General features: G+C 31.9%; 2 protein-coding genes across 2 annotated transcripts in view; one reads left to right on the forward strand and one right to left on the reverse strand.

Annotated features, from left to right (window-relative positions):
• Positions 1 to 6,463, forward strand: part of LOC111712097 (uncharacterized) — a 14,801-nt gene extending 8,338 nt beyond the window's left edge. The window contains exons 3-10 of the mRNA XM_023486615.1: positions 3 to 189; positions 653 to 693; positions 1,189 to 1,241; positions 2,490 to 2,584; positions 3,036 to 3,114; positions 4,263 to 4,334; positions 5,253 to 5,344; positions 5,855 to 6,463. Of these exons, the coding sequence (XP_023342383.1) occupies positions 3 to 189; positions 653 to 693; positions 1,189 to 1,241; positions 2,490 to 2,584; positions 3,036 to 3,114; positions 4,263 to 4,334; positions 5,253 to 5,344; positions 5,855 to 6,042 (807 nt within the window). The 3' untranslated portion in view covers positions 6,043 to 6,463. The remainder of the gene's footprint in view (positions 1 to 2; positions 190 to 652; positions 694 to 1,188; positions 1,242 to 2,489; positions 2,585 to 3,035; positions 3,115 to 4,262; positions 4,335 to 5,252; positions 5,345 to 5,854) is intronic.
• A 7,214-nt stretch (positions 6,464 to 13,677) lies between these two features.
• On the reverse strand, positions 13,678 to 18,142 carry LOC111712103 (uncharacterized). The gene is made up of 4 exons (XM_023486620.1): positions 17,956 to 18,142; positions 16,727 to 16,786; positions 15,562 to 15,678; positions 13,678 to 15,091 (listed from the first exon to the last, which is right to left on the reverse strand). Exons 1-4 carry the CDS (start codon positions 18,107 to 18,109, stop codon positions 15,057 to 15,059), a joined length of 366 nt encoding a protein of 121 aa, XP_023342388.1. The 5' UTR covers positions 18,110 to 18,142; the 3' UTR covers positions 13,678 to 15,056.
• Positions 18,143 to 18,695: the final 553 nt, after the last annotated feature.

Genomic DNA, 18,695 nt, shown 5'->3' on the forward strand with positions numbered 1-18,695 from the left:
AGGAGGAACAAACTTCTAATAAGAAGGAGGAACAAACTTCTAATAAGAAGGAGGAACAAACTTCTAATAAGAAGAATACCTGGACCCAACAGGACACGAAGGTTCTAAAAGGAAAGGATAATATGGCGGCTGTAAAATCCAGGAAAGAAGAAACCAAACCAAACCATAGAAACAGACTCAAGGATTCAGGGAATACTTACAGATCTTTTTACTTGATTTTGTAACACTCTCTTTCCACCCCCCCTTTTCCTCCAATCCCTTCTCCGTAACCATTGTATAACAAAGTTGTTCATAACAATTCTTTCGATGTTTTGTCAAAATATGAATAATTTAAGAATTATTTTTTTTGCCATTTATGAACTTACCCCCCCCCCCCTCCACCCCCTTGTTTTAGTTGGTTTGAATATACAGGGTTACCCGCCGAGGATGCAACTTACATATATAACAACCTAAAACTTTAAAAATCATATAATAAAGATCTGAAGGCTGAATTTTCTGCTATTATAGTTCTTAAATAACATTCTCAATGCTTTGTCAGAGATAGGAAAACCTTTACAGTAAACACAGTCGTCTCTGAAGTCTCATACTTTGTGGGTAACCCTGTATCTGGAAAAGTTTTTAGCCGCCAAAAATGTTTTTTCCTGATTTTTAGGATGGACAGTATCTCCTGATCTTCTTAATTCTTTTCATAAGGTTTTTTTTTATGTCTTAAATCTCTGGAATGTTTTTAAACCCATAGAAGGGACTGTCCTAGTGATGTTAAGTACCTTCCATCTGAACAGGATGTCTTCTAATGTCTTTAACCCTATATCTTGTTAATTTTTTGAATACATATTTTTGTTTTTCTAACATAAAAAGGTTTAATTCTGACAATTTCCCTGTATTGGTTCTGAAGAAGAAATGCGCCGATCAGTTTAAAGAGAAAAATTAATTAAAGATAATCAACTTTTAAAGAGAAGATGATTCGTGCTTCAAGTATTCTTCTTAACAAGACAAGGCTTTAAAAGGTTCCGTTGTAAATCGGACATTTTATGAAATGGAAAATCACTTAATTTTATGTCTACAACAATCCCTTAGAAAAATATTTTTTTACAAAAACATTAATTAAATAAATGAAAATATTAAACTAAAACTACAAATTTCTTATACAATCTTTGTTTTTTGAGTTTGTCAATAATGTTTTTTTAGATGAACTGGAAACCAAATATTTCTTTACACAACATTTCAACTGAAACACAAAGGTTACACAAAATATACATTTTTAAAGATTAAAGGGAGTGACCGGCAATGTTTGGTGGTTGAACTGAATATGTAGTATAGTGGACAAATTTTTTAGTATTTATTTGAGACATATTAGACGTTTCTACGAGTTCAAAATCATAAATTTGAATGAGTACATTTCAGAATCGTTTTTTTAAATTATCAAATAACGAGGACAAAAAATGTAAACAAAATTCTACAGAAAACAAATTAGTTGTTTAGGAAAAGGAAAAGGTTGAGAAAATAAAAATTAACTCTTATCATCGAAAATAAGTAATCGTATTCGATTAGTTTCTATAATCTCTCATTATTCACAAAAAATTTCTGCAGATTTTCTGGAATTTTTATTGAAAAGGCGACATTTGAAGAGTTTGTAGAAATCTGCGAACAAATTCATAGAAAATAAGAAATTCAATATAATGCTGAAAACGAAATAATTGGTTCTAACATTGATTTATTGACAAACTTCTTTGAAGAAATATGTTCCTAAACATCTAATTAGTTTTTTTACTATATTTTTGGTCGTAGTTATTTAATAATTTTAAAAAATAGATTGTGAAAACGTACCCACCCAAATTTATGATTTTGAACGTCGACTTTGCGCTCAAACTCAGTAATTAAACATCGTGGAAACGATTTATACGTCTTAAATGAATCCTAATGTTTTTTCTACAATACTGCATACTCAGTTCAGCCACCATATATTACCGGTCACTCCCTTTAATAATTGAAATAAATACTATCTTCCACATTAAATTTTTGTAGATTTTATATTTCGTTTTTACTATATAATCCTGAGAAAGCCGGGGTCAGGAGTGGGAAATGTTGTTCCCCTACCATAATTTGAGAAAGAAACCAGTAACTGATTTTTACCAAACTAAAAAAATATATTTAAATACATTTTCGTTAATCGAGTTAAAGGAGCCATGGTTGTAAACATCCTTTGTTCCCATGAATTTCCACTTTAAGAGGACTTTTTTCTGGGGACTTTTATAACATAATTCTGGATCTAAAAAAGGCCTAGGGTCTCAAAATGGTAGGACTTCATTTCCAGAGACTTTTTATTTAAAGGACTTTTTTGGTGCAAAAATTATTTCCGAACACTTTTTTAGTGCACTTTTTTTGCGGTTACAATTTTTCCATGGAGGGGGGGGGCGCGTTCTCCCACCCCCCTTAAGCCAACTCTGTTGGTGATTTGTAATGTGAACTAATATGTGATTTTTTCTCAGAAATGGGTCGAAGATACTTTTTGGTCAAGTTGCGGAGAGAAACCAGTTTCCTTTTCTTGGTGCAGTACAGTGGGACGGAGAGTTCTTGTGCCCAGGTCCGTACATTGTTTACATTTTGTACATTTTGTATATTTTTTTTATATTTTGCTTTTGATACAATTTTTACATGTTTACATTTTGTACATTTGCATATTTTGTAAATTGTATACATTGTGTACATTTTGTACATTTTTTACATCTTGTATATTTTGTAAATTTTTGTACATTTTTTGCATTTTGTACATTTTGTACATTTTTAAAGTTTGTATATTTTGTAAATTTTTAAGGAGATATATTAATTAACAACAACAGATAGAACACTAGATGTCGTCCTTTCAAGATTTAAAGGTTTTTTGTTTACAATAATCCTGAGTTAGCGTATACTCTCTCTCTGTCTTGATATTCAACGCAGCATGCGCATAACTTCATTGGGCTTCTCTTTTAATTTGTTTACGCCTTTTTAACTCTCCTTTATTGTTAATAAAGTTTAATAAATTTATTTATTAGGATCAATCCTGTCTTCCCATCATGTACTAACATCTGCTTCATGTACTGTACTACCTCAACACTTCTCCTACATGTACAGGTATATGTAGAGTTCATGTACTCACTTCTGCTTCATGAACTGTTCTACCTCATCACTTCTCTTACAAGTACAGATAGACACAGACTTCATGTACCCACCTTTGATTCATGTACTGTACTTCCTCAACACTTCTCTTTAATGTACAGGTATATATAAAGAGTTCATGTACTCCCCTCTACTTCATGCACTGAAATACTTTAACACTTCTCTTACATGTACAGGTATATAGATAGTTCATGTACTCAACACTACTGTATGTACTGTACTACCTCAAAACTTCTCCTACATGTACAGGTATATATAGAGTTCATATAGTCACCTGAAGTACGTATAATATACTATCTCAACACTTCTCCTACATTGAGTTCATTTACTGTACCGCCTCAAAACTTCTCCTATATGTACAGGTATAATTAGAGTTCATGTACTAGCCTCAGCTACATCTACTGTACTACCTCAACACATCTCTTACATGTACAGGTACAATTAGAGTTCATGTAGACCCCTTTGCTTCATGTACTGTACTTCTCCTACATGTACATGTATAGATATAGAGGTCATGTAGTCCCTTCTGCTTCATGTACTGTACTATATCAACACTTCTCCTACATGTACAGATATAAGTAGAGTTCATATGTTCACTTCTGCTATATGTACTGTACTGTGTTATTTTCACCTATTTAGAATTATATAATACAATGAAACTCAAAAACTGTCGAATATATAAAGAGACATCGGAAGAAATTATAAAATGTCGTATTCTTAACTTTCTGATAATGGAATGCTGCAGATATTTAGTTTTTTAATTGAATGATTATATGGAACTCTTTAAAATCTTTCCTGCATATTCATGGCTATTTATTTATTTTTACAAGTTCTGAGATTTACGTATAATAGACCCATTTAAAAAATGTCAAGACGACATTTCAAAAATCTTTCAATATCTCAAAACCTCTGGGGTACAAAGCAATTTTGCAGTATACTCAGACCCATTTCATAAAATAAGTTGATTTGAAAGCTAGTGTTAAAAGATTTGCTTTACACCAACATAAACATAAGATTGATTTTCAACAGTTTCATGGTATCACTATAATCTGCCAATGATATGTTTCTTACGATGCTAATAAACAAAAACTTAATTTTTTTAGACTTGGTTTTGTCGCTGGAGAGTATAATATCAAAGTAAAAGAGAACTCAGAGCAAAGAGTGCAAATTAAAAGGCAAGAGCATCTAATTTGTAGAAATTTTTACAATTCTACTTTATTTGAACAGGATTCGTTTTATATATCAAAACAACATAAAGAAAATAGACTTTTTAGGTTTAATAATTCACGAATGCAAGACAACATAAGGCTTTAAAATATGTTGATATCACTGTTCATTAAAACCCACATAGCCATCTATCAGTTATAGGCTTATGGCGAATAATAATCGCTTTTGATTGCCAATAATATTACTTGTATCTGTTGCGGCTATAAGGAGATAACTGTTAAAAATGACTATACTGAAGAACGTAGCGTCCATACAAATGCAGATTAAGTTGCAATACACCACTCGGATCGTAAAAAAATCAATTTAATTTTATACAAATTATTCAAGAATTATTTTTCGAGGCATTTGTATATAGTTAATATTTCATAATATTTGTTATTTGTTTGATTTACAATTGCACTTAAAACGACGTTTTTTCCGCCACATGTAAGCATTCAAAGCATCGAGAGCAGAAACACCTGGCGGCCAACTATTTGGGTGTTTTCAGTGCATTGTATACAAAACAAATAAAAAATAATATGAAATAATAACTATATATAAATGCGTCAATAAATAATCTATGACCATAATAGGTTGTAATATCTAAATGATTGTTTGAAAATAGATTTATTTTTGTATATCGCAAGTGCAACTTTCTGAATTTATATGAACGCTACGTTCTTCAGTATAAGTTGTTTTTAACAACTTTCTCCTTATAGACGCAACAGATAGAAGTAAGATTAGTAGCGATCAAAAGCGATTATTTTTCGCCGTAAGTCTATAACGGATAGATGGCTAAGTGGGTTTTAATGAACAGTGATATCGAAATACAGTTACCTGGAATTTCCTAATTTCTAAATTATAAACTACATTTTGTTTCTTGTTAGTATTGTTCCCCATCCTGGGTTCCAAACTACCTGTTCTGGGTTTATCAATGATATTTCTATTCTAATTCTGGATAAACCTCTCCTATTCACGGGTATAGTTTTATCAATGATATTTCTATTCTAATTCTGGATAAACCCCTCTTATTCACAGGTATAGTTTATCAATGATATTTCTATTCTAATTCTGGATAAACCCCTTCTATTTACAGGTATAGTTTATCAATGATATTTCTATTCTAATTCTGGATAAACCCCTTCTATTTACAGGTATAGTTTATCAATGATATTTCTATTCTAATTCTGGGTAAACCCCTTCTGTTCACAGGTATAGATTCAAATAAGATATTTCGCTTAAATTATTGGGCCAATCCATTAAAACAACCTACTCTGGTTGATATTGATACCAGCACTGTATTCTGACATTTTTTTGTATTTTTACGTTTGATTCTTTTTCTTGTCGAATTCGTAACTGAATTCAATGAATGGTACTTTTTTAACTAAACATTAAGTCATGAGTTCTATACAGCTATAATAGGTAACATAGTTACTCACAGTTTTCAATTCATATTTATAGATATATACATTCAGGAAATATCATTTAGAAAGTGTTTCGAAAATTTGCCTTGCATCTCCTACTCGTCCCTGGGAACTATCGTCTTCTCCTTCTTCTTCTTCTTCTTCTTCTTCTTCTTTATCTTCGACTACCCTGGTATCATGGGGAAATACACAGTTCGGATCTGCGGTAGTTCCACACTATGCTACCTTTCCTATACTACCTAGGTATAGTTAATAGATTGCTCTTTCACAAATTTGTTTGTTCGTGGCTGGAAACTTCTTATATTGGATGCCCTTAAAGGGACTGTAAGTGTAATTTCAAGTGACCCTCCATGCAAAGAGGGCTATGCACGATTTACAACGATACCTTTAAACCTTTTGTGTGTATATCTCTGTACACGACAAACACACAAAGGTTTTAAGGGAACTGTTGTATGGTGTAATCTTTGTAATTTGTGTAATCTGTTTAATCTGTGTAATCTGTGTGATCTGTGTAATCTGTTTAATTTATACAATCTGTGTAATCTGTGCATTTTTTGTAATCTGTGTACTCTGTGTAATTTATATAATTTGTGAAATCTGTGTAATCTGCTTAAACTGTGTAATCTGTATAATCTGTATGAGTTATATAATGTGTGTAATTTGCGTAATCTGTGTAATTTGTATAATCTGTGTAATCTGTGTAATCTGTGTAAGATTTGTAATCTGTGTACTCTGTGTGATTTATTATAATCTGTGTAATTTGCGTAATCTGTGTAATCTTTATAATCTGTGTATTCTGTGTAATTTATATAATCTGTGTTATCTGCATAATTTGTGTAATCTGTGTAATTTATACAATCTGTGTAATCTGTGTAATATTTGTAATCTACGTACTCTGTGTAATTTATATAATTTGTGAAATCTGTGTAATCTGTTTAATCTGTGCAATCTGTGTAATCTGTGAAATTTATATAATCTGTGTAATCTGCGTAGTCTGTGTAATTTGCGTAATCTGTGTCATTTGTATAATCTGTGTAGTGTGTGGAATCTGTATAATCTGTAAGATTTATATAATCTGTTTAATCTATATAATCTGTGTAATTTGAGTAATTTGTGTAATCTGTGTAATCTTTTTAGTCTGTGTAATTTATATAATCCGTGTAATCTGTGTAATCGGTGTAATCTGTGTAATTTATCTAATCTGTATAATCTGTGTAATCTGTTTAATCTGTGTAATTCATATAATCTGTGTTATCTGTGTAATCTGTGTAATTTATATAATCGGTGTAATCTGTGTAATTTATATAATCTGTGTAATCTGTGTAATCTGTGTAATCTGTATAATATGTGTAATTTATATAATCTGTGTAATCTGAATAATCTGTGTAANAATTTTTTGTGAAAATCCGCGAATTATTTTTGTTTTGTTTTACGATGTACACAAAGAGAACACGTTCACAATTAATTTAGAAGATGGCCGCGAAGCGGCCTCTAAGGCTAGTTCTTAATATTTCCGGTAAATTTAAAAGCACATGAACACCAGACCGTATTTAAGAAAAACAAGAACTAGAGACTGTTATATAGTAATCGTATTAAAAACATATCCTTTGACAATAGATAGCTATAGATCTTAGCATGGTATTTTAATTATTATATTTAGGTTGGAGAAAGAGGGTCCCCTAGTCTGACAATAGATAGCTATAGATCTTAGCATGGTATTTTAATTATTATATTTAGGTTGGAGAAAGAGGGTCCCCTAGTCTGACAATAGATAGCTATAGATCTTAGCATGATATTTTAATTATTATATTTAGGTCGGAGAAAGAGGGTCCCCTAGTCTGACATCTAGTGACGGAGATTTTAGACTTGAAGGAATATACAGCTATTCTAATGTTCAGTGCAGGGATACTAATCAACCTCATGTAGTCACAGAGCTATCTAGTTTATATACATGGATACAGTTAGTTCTAAACTATACCTAGTATATATATATATACATATATATATATAAACAAGGATATCCAGGATATATACTTGGATACAGTTAGTGCTAAACTAGTCTATTAACTATATAACTATGTCTGTATATGGATACAGTTAGTGCTAAACTAGTCAATTAACTATATATATGTCTATATATATGGATATAGTTAGTCAATTAACAACATAACTATTCCTTTATATGGAGAAACAGTTTCAGTGCTAAACATAGTGCTAAACATTAACTAATTAATCGATCAATAAACCTTGCATACTTACTACCAACTGCTTGCATACTTACTACCAACTGCTTGCATACTTACTACCAACTGCTTGCATACTTACTACCAACTGCTTGCATACTTACTACCAACTGCTTGCATACTTACTACCAACTGCTTGCATACTTACTACCAACTGCTTGCATACTTACTACCAACTGCTTGCATACTTACTACCAACTGCTTGCATACTTACTACCAACTGCTTGCATACTTACTACCAACTGCTTGCATACTTACTACCAACTGCTTGCATACTTACTACCAACTGCTTGCATACTTACTACCAACTGCTTGCATACTTACTACCAACTGCTTGTAAATGTTTATCTAAAGGTAATCAATAATAAAGTAATTTCAAAGATTTCCTTATTTTTTTAATTGTTTCTGATTTCCGCATTTTAGTTAAAAAATCTTAAAATTAATACAAGAAAAAAATAAAACGGTTAAACAAAACATTGTTTCCTTTTCTTTAGTGTATGTAGAAAACTGAATTAAACAATTTAAATGAAAAAAAACTAAATTATAAAATAATGCGCGCAAAGTGCACATACGCCTAAACTTTATATAGGGAAGGGTATTGTATTTTGAAAACAAACAAGAATTGATCGCTTTGTATTATTGTATTCATGTCCTCCTTGGTCCCAATTTAAGGACCATCTTTTATAATTAGCTAGGAAACAAGGCTTTACCTGGAAACTAAGTTTTCTGATATAAAATTCAATTAAAAAATTAAAAACCAATCTAAAAACATGTTTATCGCAAATATTGTGTGATGTGTCATATTAAAAAAAATATTATAATTTAAAATCATGATTTTTTAATGATTACAATGTACATATTTGATTTATGGATGAATACTGAATTTATATTAATGTAAATTGTAAATTAATTAATATTGTGATTTATTTCATATCAGTGTTGACTTACTGAATATCCGGTTGGTACGGTTAGTTTTTTTTATTGTTTGATTATAATACACATTTTTCTTAACCCCCGTAAAAATGTTTAGGGGCCGGGGGGCAAGAAAAATTTACTCTTACCTCCCCTAACAAAATGTCTAGTTGCGCGGCTGATAAAAACATTGTAAATATATATATACATGTCACCCCGGACTAACCAGAGCAGCATTCGGTTTCTTCTATTTGAAATCAAACGTGTTTTGGTCCTTAATTCAACAATATTTTAACTTACGGATTTGTTTATACCATACTTTTTATTCAAAACGTATATGCCGACAAAAAAGTGTTTTGGAAAAAAGGCTAAAAAATCATGTCTAATGGGTCAAATTGTGAATGAAAGTCACAGCTTTCTGGAATATTGACATGTGATTTTTTTTTTATTTTCTGACAATTTGTAAATTTAACCGATATTTAGCAATAAACGTTATTAGTATTATTATTACACTTAACTATTGTATAATGTCGAGCCTTCCTATTCAATTGTTTTCTGATTCTCACTGTATAACTGTATAAGATTGTGTATAATGTTTCTGGTTCTCTCTGTATAACTGTATAAGATTGTGTATAATGTTTCTGGTTCTCTCTGTATAACTGCATAAGATTCTGCATAATGTTTCTGTTTAAAGAAGCAAGGCTGTATTATAGAGTATCTAAAGGATCTAACCTTAATATAACCTTGAAGTAAAGCCTGTTTGTGAGTCCTATGAATTGTGATTGGTCCAGCTCCAGGCAGAGAGGACAAGGTTAACTTTACGCATGCATAGGACTTAAATACAATAAACTATAGTTCAGTTCAACATTTGACCGATAGGTGCCTCTTGTGTCCTTCTCTATACGGTTTAGAGCTTGCCTACTTTAGACAGAAATCCGATTTATTATTTACATCTTTTTAAAACAGCATTTAGCTAAATTACAGAACATTATGAAACAATTTTCTTATTAGACTTAAGAAAATAACCTTCGCATTTTGAGTTACTGGATTATGAAATTGAAAACGATTGTCTGCTCTGAACCAATAAAGGAGCCAATAAAGAACGTTTAGAATAATGTATTTCTAACGGAGTCAAACAGGTTGTTTTATCGAGACTTGGAGGAACCTCTCTAGCTCATATCCTGACTTGAACTGCTTGTTGGTTTGTCTTGCAGGATTGAGGTTGCCTGTTTTGTTCAAGGTCTGCGTTCTTTGTATAGCCAGGGAGCCAGTGCAGGGGTTTCATAAAAATACATAATTTAATTAATTAATCATATAATCACAATTTGTTATTTTAATAAACGAAATAGAATTGGTGCAGTTTTTTACATCTTTTAGTTTTTTGTTAAAAATATATTAAAGTTTATGTTTTTGTATTTGATGTTTGTTTGATCCGGAAATATCTGGGTTTTTTTACGTGGATGTAGGGTTCTTTGTCTGCTGAAAGGTAGGGCTAAGTATTTTGTTTGAAGGTTAAGCGTGGAGCTTTAGAATTCATACTTTATGAGAACCCACGCTTTAGATTTATGTAACAGCTCTTAGACATGTTCTTTCTATCCAAACTGTATTTTCAAAACCATTTTTTGCTGTCTGAGAGAAATCAGACTTAAACGTTTAGTAAACAGTTGCGTTGGGTTGGTGTAGTTTTCGACCTACGCCAATCCGCTATACTCCACCTCTCACCTTCGCAAAATCCACTATACTACACATCCCTGAGCCTGAAATTTAAAAGAGTGTCGTTGAACGAAACTTCCGAGTTTCCTTTTTGGGGTCTTATTATTTGTGTAGATTTTGATTTAAGAGATTTGATAAAAATGGTAAGATATAAAGGATTAAATAAAATAATATTTCAAAACAAAAATATCGATATCTACAAAACTGGGTAAACCCATTTGTGAAACCCGGGTTCCAAAACTGGTTTTCATAACGATACCCTGTCTTAAGTTTTGGGCTCTGGCAACCTGAGGATGTCCATAATTACCAATGGAACGTCCGGCGACGTTGTATTTTAAGTGTTGAGGACGTTTAACGCACAGCTTTTTACGCCCTCACGACATAATTTTCGAAGTCGAAAAGACGTCACTTTGGAGAGGGGGGAGTCCAGAATTCCTCAACGAGTAATCACCGCCACCCAAATGTGTTTTGCGGCAAGCGCGCTCCTCAATTGGTAATCTCCTCTTGCAATACATTCAGTACAATTACTCCCAGTTTTCCAGGGAGAGGGACATCCCCCAGCCCCCTGGCCCTTTCCCCTCCATAAGCCACCTCTGGTGGCAACCGCAAAACCATTGAAAAAAATAATTTTTAAAATTTTTCCCATGTCTCTTTATATTTGAGTTAAACTATATTTTACCTTATTCGTGTTCTGCTGAAGCAAGACTTCAAAGTTTTCAATGATTATTATTAAATATAATGAACTATAGTGGACACTGAATGAATCACTGAAAAGTGACTACTACTAGTATCTCCTTATAGTCGAGCTGGAAGTAGTTAACAAGAAAATTAACGCTCAACTATTTTAACAGCAAAAATCTGATGCTTACAATTGCAATTGCTAATTAAAAAAATTGTCGTATTAATTTTGTAAAAGAAATAAATTTAAGAGAACGAACAATTAGAATGATGATCCAGCTTAAGGCTTTTGTTAACGAACAGTTTTAAAATAAAGAACAGCCCAGGAAGGAAGGGGTTCATTGGCGCCAATAGCCGGCCCCACAAAAATGACCTCCGAGCCTCCAGATTTGCAGAATGCCTCCAGGCCCCGCAAAACCACCTCCGTGCCTCTTGCTATGTCTCCGAGCCTCTGCCATTCTTGTCTCCACGCCCCGCATTTTGGTCTCCTATAAACAATATTTGGCTTTTACAACCACCAAAAACCTTTTTTTTCCAAAAATCCCAACATAGTTTATAAGGATACATTAACAATTCGTATTAAAAAGTACATTTTAATTGAGATTAAACAAACACCGAAGACGTCGTCTGTACATTTGTCGATACTATATTATAAAAAAAACATTTCGGACAGCAATGTCGTCTCCCTGGAAAGTGGAAAATGGTTTTCAACTTGCCAAAAACCAAAAACTTGCCATCGTTATTTCACATGTTGATGCATAACAAAACCAGTACAAGATCTTGCATATTCCTATCGTGTTAATCACGAGTAATGCAATGCAATAATATCTAGATTTTAATTCTCGTAATTATCATGTGTAAGATATATGAGATAATTGTAGTTCAATTCTTGTTTTTTTTTCTTCTCAGTTGTGCTCGTAGCAAATATACCAGTGCAAGATCTTGCATATTCCCAACGTGTTTATCATGAGTAATGGAATGCCAGAATATCTAGATTTTAATTCTTGTAAATATGACGTGTAAAATATATGACATATCACAGGAAAAACTTCATGTTTCATTTTTAATAGAGTTGCAAAATTACACCACTTGGTGTCTCTGCTCATCTTTAAGAAACTAAAAGTTTATTTATTGTACAGAGTGTCCCATATCATATTATCTCCAATCTGTAACGCCAAAATAAGCACATAATACTCAAAAAACTAGCATTTTCTGCAAAAAATTCTATTAGCCGTATAAAATTTTTCAAAATGATTCATTTTTCTTAAATTTTCTGATCTGTCCTCCAAATCGTAATTTAGACCCATTGACGCGGTCTAATTTGATGTGGGACACCCTGTAGAAAATGAAAGATTTCAACTGACATAAATTTTTCTGATTTTAATAACATGAGCAAAGTATAGAAAAGTTTCACTTTGAATTTTGTATTGTATTTCTCATCAACCCCTTTTTGGAATAGTTATCTTCAAGGAAGGGACATTCATGTAATTACGAACACATCAACATAGTTGGACATTATGTAGACTTGAAATATCACGTTGTGAATAATTAGAGTTTACATGTTCAAGTTGTTTAATGTAAAAGATATAAACTAAAATGTTTAGTTTCTAGACATTTTGTAATAATTATTTTCTTTCACACAATATATTTTATAATATATTTATATATCAGAAATCAATTATGTATCCCCCCCTCCCCCTGGGTTTTTAAATAATGTAATTTAAGTAGATGGGAGAAAAATAATTTATTCATGTAAAAATCCCGTGAAATTAACTCAAGTTTTCGCCGTGCAAAAACTCGGTCCTAGACCATGATGATCAAATCATCCACATTCACCTCGTTAACACGTGAATCATCGCGGGATACTCACGGGTCACTCGTGTGAGATACACCAAATAATCTTGTTTTCTTCACGGGTTTTAGTTTGTTGGGTACACCCACTAGGAACAGATACGATGTTCTTGGCGAAAGCCAAAACATCTAAAGTGAAGTATGCCTAAACCTCAGTTATTTAACATATTTAAAATACAAAACGCTACCTATGTTAAAAATTGAAGCAATTTCCCATTTTGATCCTGTATTTAATTGTTTTATTTTAAATCTAAGATTTAGGTCTCTTTTTGGAATGGACTCCAAACAAACAGACATATATATATCCGTCTGACAGAACAATTTGGCATTTTCAATATTTTTAATCACTAAATCTTTGAATCTTTTTAGGGAACATATATAGAAACAGATCAGTTTTCAAACAAAATCTTCAGAGAAGAAATTAAAAAAAAATGAAACATGACGTTCATGATTCTCTTGTTGATCTATTTACAATATTTAAATAGAAATGATTTTTAACGATCACAAAAATTGTATTTCATAAATAATTGAGTTTACATAGTTTACATAAAAATTGTCACAATAAGGGTTACAAATTTTAATCCTTCCACACATGTTCATCTTTTGTTTTCAGCATGATGAAGGTCGTCAGATTGATAAAATTATAATATATATTTGTGATGATATATTTTTAAGAAATAATACAAAAATAAAAGTGTTTAATTTTAGATATTCCAAACAAAAGTCGAAAAAAAATTAGGCATTCCATCTTTTTTAACATCCACTTTCGTTTTCATATAACAAAGTTTGAAATAAAATACAAATTCAAGTTCATTTTATATACAAAAAGCTCAATTACAGATATATGTAAAACGCGAGTTTTAAATTACAATATACATAATGTTTTTAACCTCGCTCAAATTTGTGCAACGAAAGTCCGGATCAGCCGGACCCCGGATCAAACTAGAGTTAACCCCGGATCAAACTGGAAATATAATCCCGGATCACACTAGAAACAATTACGAATTACACTGGAAATGAACCCGGATCAAACAGGAAATATAATCCCGGATCACACTAGAAGCAATTACGAATTACACTGGAAATGAACCCGGATCAATCTCGAAATGATCCCGGATCAAATTCGAAATAATCCCGGATTTAACTGGATATGTTTCTGTATTAAATGAAAAATGATTCCGGATCAAACTCGAAATGATCCCGGATCAAACTGGAAATGATTCCAGATCAAACTCGAAAAAATTCCGCATCAAACTGGAAAAGATACTGGATCAAACTGGAAATGATCCCGGATCAAACTGAATAATAACGGATCAAACTGGATAATTACGGATCCATCTGGAATTGAGCCCGGATCAAACTGGAAATACTCTGGGACAAAAAAAATGGAATGTTAAGTATAAGATTTGAGTTAATTGAGTATCAACTATTGTGCATTGTGAAGTTGCCAGTGTTTTAAAAAATGTAAAACTTTTATACAAAATGTCGGAGCAAAACCGCAAAAATTAGCCTTTGTCAAAAATAGATTACAAAGATAGAACCGAGAACCAGTTTTAATTTTGTAAATTTAGCTTTCTATACCCCCCTCTAGCGATCTAGATCACACTAGAGACTTATCTGTAACTATAGTTTTAACTATATATTTGTTTTAAAAGACTGTTTAACTCATAAAACCAATGTCCTTAAATTTTAGAAAAAAGTCAAAAGCGGGAAAATTTGCAAGCTGCTGCTAAAAGAAAAAATCAATTTAATTTTTTTCGGTATTATTATCACGGAAGTTATCAGACGTAGTTATCATTATTATTGAAGTTATTGTTTTTGATGTAGGTATCATTATTATCTAAGCTTTAATTTTGATGATCAAGATTGATTATAGCTTGGTATCTTCACCTCCCTCAACGTTATCTAAAATAAAAATAATAAAAGTTAGTAAGTACAACTTTACGTGATTCTAATTTTACAGAGCCCGCTATTAACAAAATTTGGGTAAATACGGCTCAGGTCTAAGCTGTCGTTGGGCCTTATTTACGACATTAGCTTTCGGGTTCAAGCTCTTATTTTCCACAGAGTTGATTAAAAAAAACCTAGATGGAATTTAAGAATTTGAGCCGCGGTTTAAATCCGCCAAAACCCCGTTTAAATTTAGCGCCGGCTTAAATCTTTAAACATTTGATACAATCTTAAGTGGAACCAACCATATTTAAGCCGCGGCTTAAATTTAAACCGCCGCTCAAATGCTTTAAATTTGGCCACCGGTTTCATACTCTATTTGGCGAAATTTCATGGTAGGAATTGGCGCATTCTGGGGTTTCATGAGAACCTGAACAAGATTTAACATTGAGTCTTATTCTCCACTAAAAGGAGGGGAATCTTACCATTAAGATTCCTGACAAATGTGTCGGTGGCGCCAGGCGCCAAAGATTTCCTTCTTCTAAGATCGTAGTGCTCAGTTAGAACAGTCTCAACAGCGTTCCGCTCATCCCAGCCCATTCCTATAATTGTAATTATCAATAATCAAATGTAGATTTTATTTTTTATATTATTACTATAGATTTAATTTGTACACAAATCAAATCAGACTGCGAGGGTTGTCCTACTTCCATTATAAAGTTTCAAGCTGACTTTGCTAATTTCAAATTGAAGCTTGTCTTTGGGAATCATTCCATGTCATGTCATTCTTGCCTTTAAGATTTGTTTTGATTCAAAGAATTACTCAGTCATTTTGAATTAATGAATTTTCACACAGAAGTAAAACATTACGATAAAACAAACACATAATATAAAGTATAAAAATGCAAAAAGGCAGTCATATAAAAAATACTTTAAAATCTAACTTTTGACCATAACTAAAAAAGTTTCATTAAAAAGCTTTAATCATAGATAAAGATAGATAGCGCATATGAGGACATTTTTCATCTTGATTAAGATATGAATGTACAGAGATGTTTTAAAGATATTCCTATTATATAGATTAACTAGGTCGGTTGTGAACTATGGCTGTTCATATGTCATTGAGTACTTGTGGTGTACATGAGTTCTGTAGATGTAGAGAGAAATTTAAGTTAGTTTAGTCCTTCTCACATCCTTCTTCAGTACACTTTGACCCCTAGAAGTATGAGTTCTCGGACTGTACAATTCTTGGTGATTTTGCGTACATAAGCTATCTATGGCTTTAATGAATACTGCCTTCAGTGTAAATATATCTTTGATAGCATTATTTATAATTATGCAATTTTTATCGGTTCTATGAAAATGAAAATAAAGATATTTTTAAAGTATCGTTTCCATCTATATTTTTCACCCATTGAAGCCTACACCACTGTGTTAAAAGGAAGTGTCAGATGAGTCCACTTAAGAAAATTAATAATTTTATTAACACTTATTATATGTAATTGTGTACACAATCGACTAGTTTACATAGTTAAAGGTTCAATATTTTTTTCAAAAAAGGTTATTTAAGGGGGGGGCACAATGTGCCCCCTTACACCAATACTATTGAACGCCCCTGACTGTCAAAATATAACTTTAAATGTAACTTACCCTCCACATGCCTCGCAATAGGTTTAACACGACATGAGCCGTTTAATCTGTTTGGCAGGTCTAGGCAGAAAAATACATTTTTTAACAAACTTTTAGGAATTGGACAAATCAATTTAAATCTCCAAATAAAGCAAACAAACAATTTTCAATCAAACTTCTAGACTTAAACAAATCAATTTAAATCTCCAAATAAAGCAAACAAACAATTTTCAGTCAAACTTCTAGACTTAAACAAATCAATTTAAATCTCCAAATAAAGCAAACAAACTATTTTCAACCAAACTTCTAGACTTGGATAAATCAATTTGAATCTCCAAATAAAGCAGAAAAATACATTTTTTACCCAACTTTTAAGAATCGGTCAAACCAATTTGAATCTCCAAATAAAGCAAACAAACATTTTTCAACCAAACTTCTAGAACTGGACAAATCAATTTGAATCTCCAAATAAAGAAAACAAACCTTTTTCAACCAAACTTCAAGAATTGGACAAATCAATTTAAATCTCCAAATAAAGCAAACAAACCTATTTCAACCAAACTTTAAGAATTGGACAAACCGATTTGAATCTGCAAATAAAGCAAACACAAACCTTTTTCAACCAAACTTCAAGAATTGGACAAACCGATTTGAATCTCCAAATAAAGCAATCACAAACCTTTTTCAACCAAACTTCAAGAATTGGACAAACCGATTTGAATCTGCAAATAAAGCAATCACAAACCTTTTTCAACCAAACTTCAAGAATTGGATAAATCAATTTGAATCTCCAAATAAAGCAGAAAAATACATTTTTTACCCAACTTTTAAGAATCGGTCAAACCAATTTGAATCTCCAAATAAAGCAGAAAAATACATTTTCAACAACACTTCAAGAATTGGACAAATCAATTTGAATCTCCAAATAAGGGAGAATAAAAACATTTTTAAAGCCAATTTCAAGAATCTTGGAAACTAATTTGGAATCTCCAATAAAAAGCAAAAATATTGTATTTTTTAATTATTAAAATATTTGTGTCCCAAGAACCGAGAGCATGGAGTTCCAATGCACATTAATCAAGCTTAAAAATCAATTTTAGAAATCACTTTCCACCTTTAGTGGAACGAATTGAAATTTTCATAATCATTAAAAAAATGTTGATGTATTCCAATTAGATTGTTAGTAAGCACGGGAAGGGGGGGGGAGGGAGGACTCTCAAAACATATGTTTTTAAACAATGTAAAATTTCCTGAAAAGTTCAAAACAGATGCGGTTGAAGCTCGTCTTCCCTTGGGTAGATAGGACACATCTTCAGAGGACATATTCTCGTCCAATGTTGGCCGCCGGAAATTGTGGAAATCAAAAGTTTTGTTTCCGTTTCCGCCGTCCATAAGGGTTTCCATTATAATCCGAGCGCTTTGCTCTCGTTGGGCGATAGCCTAAACATATGTAGATTGTAGATTGCGTAGACCATTTTACACAATTTAAGAATAACATAAAAAATAAAGATCCACAAAATTTTAATAAAATGAATGAAATTTAACCAGAGAGCTAAATTTTCTCTTCCCCGCCCTACAGATGGGCGCATTCGTTCTTATCTCCATTTTTTCAATCTCGTTTATGAACGACCAATTTCGACCAATTTCGTTGGTTTTTTAATCGTTAAAAAAAATGTATTCCCCAAGTTCTCAAATTATTCGTTCATTTTCCAACTATATCGTTCGTTTCCTCACTGAATAATCGTTTAGTCAAATCGTTAGTCCAATGAAATCGTTATTTCAGTAAACAACGATAGTTTTTCACAAGTTTGATTGAATAAATAATCGTTTATATTGTTATATAAAAGTTTGTTTGAAAAAAAGGTGCGTTCAGTAAAAAAACTTTATTTTTTCCAAGTTCCTTTGAATTTTAAATCGTTTTTCTGGTATTTTTTAAAAACGATCGCTATTTCATTTCTCTGAAGGACCCATCTGATTTATCCATTGTTTT

This window comes from Eurytemora carolleeae, unplaced genomic scaffold, assembly GCF_000591075.1.
Source record: "Eurytemora carolleeae unplaced genomic scaffold, Eaff_2.0 scaffold1225, whole genome shotgun sequence".
Classification (NCBI taxonomy): domain Eukaryota; kingdom Metazoa; phylum Arthropoda; class Copepoda; order Calanoida; family Temoridae; genus Eurytemora; species Eurytemora carolleeae.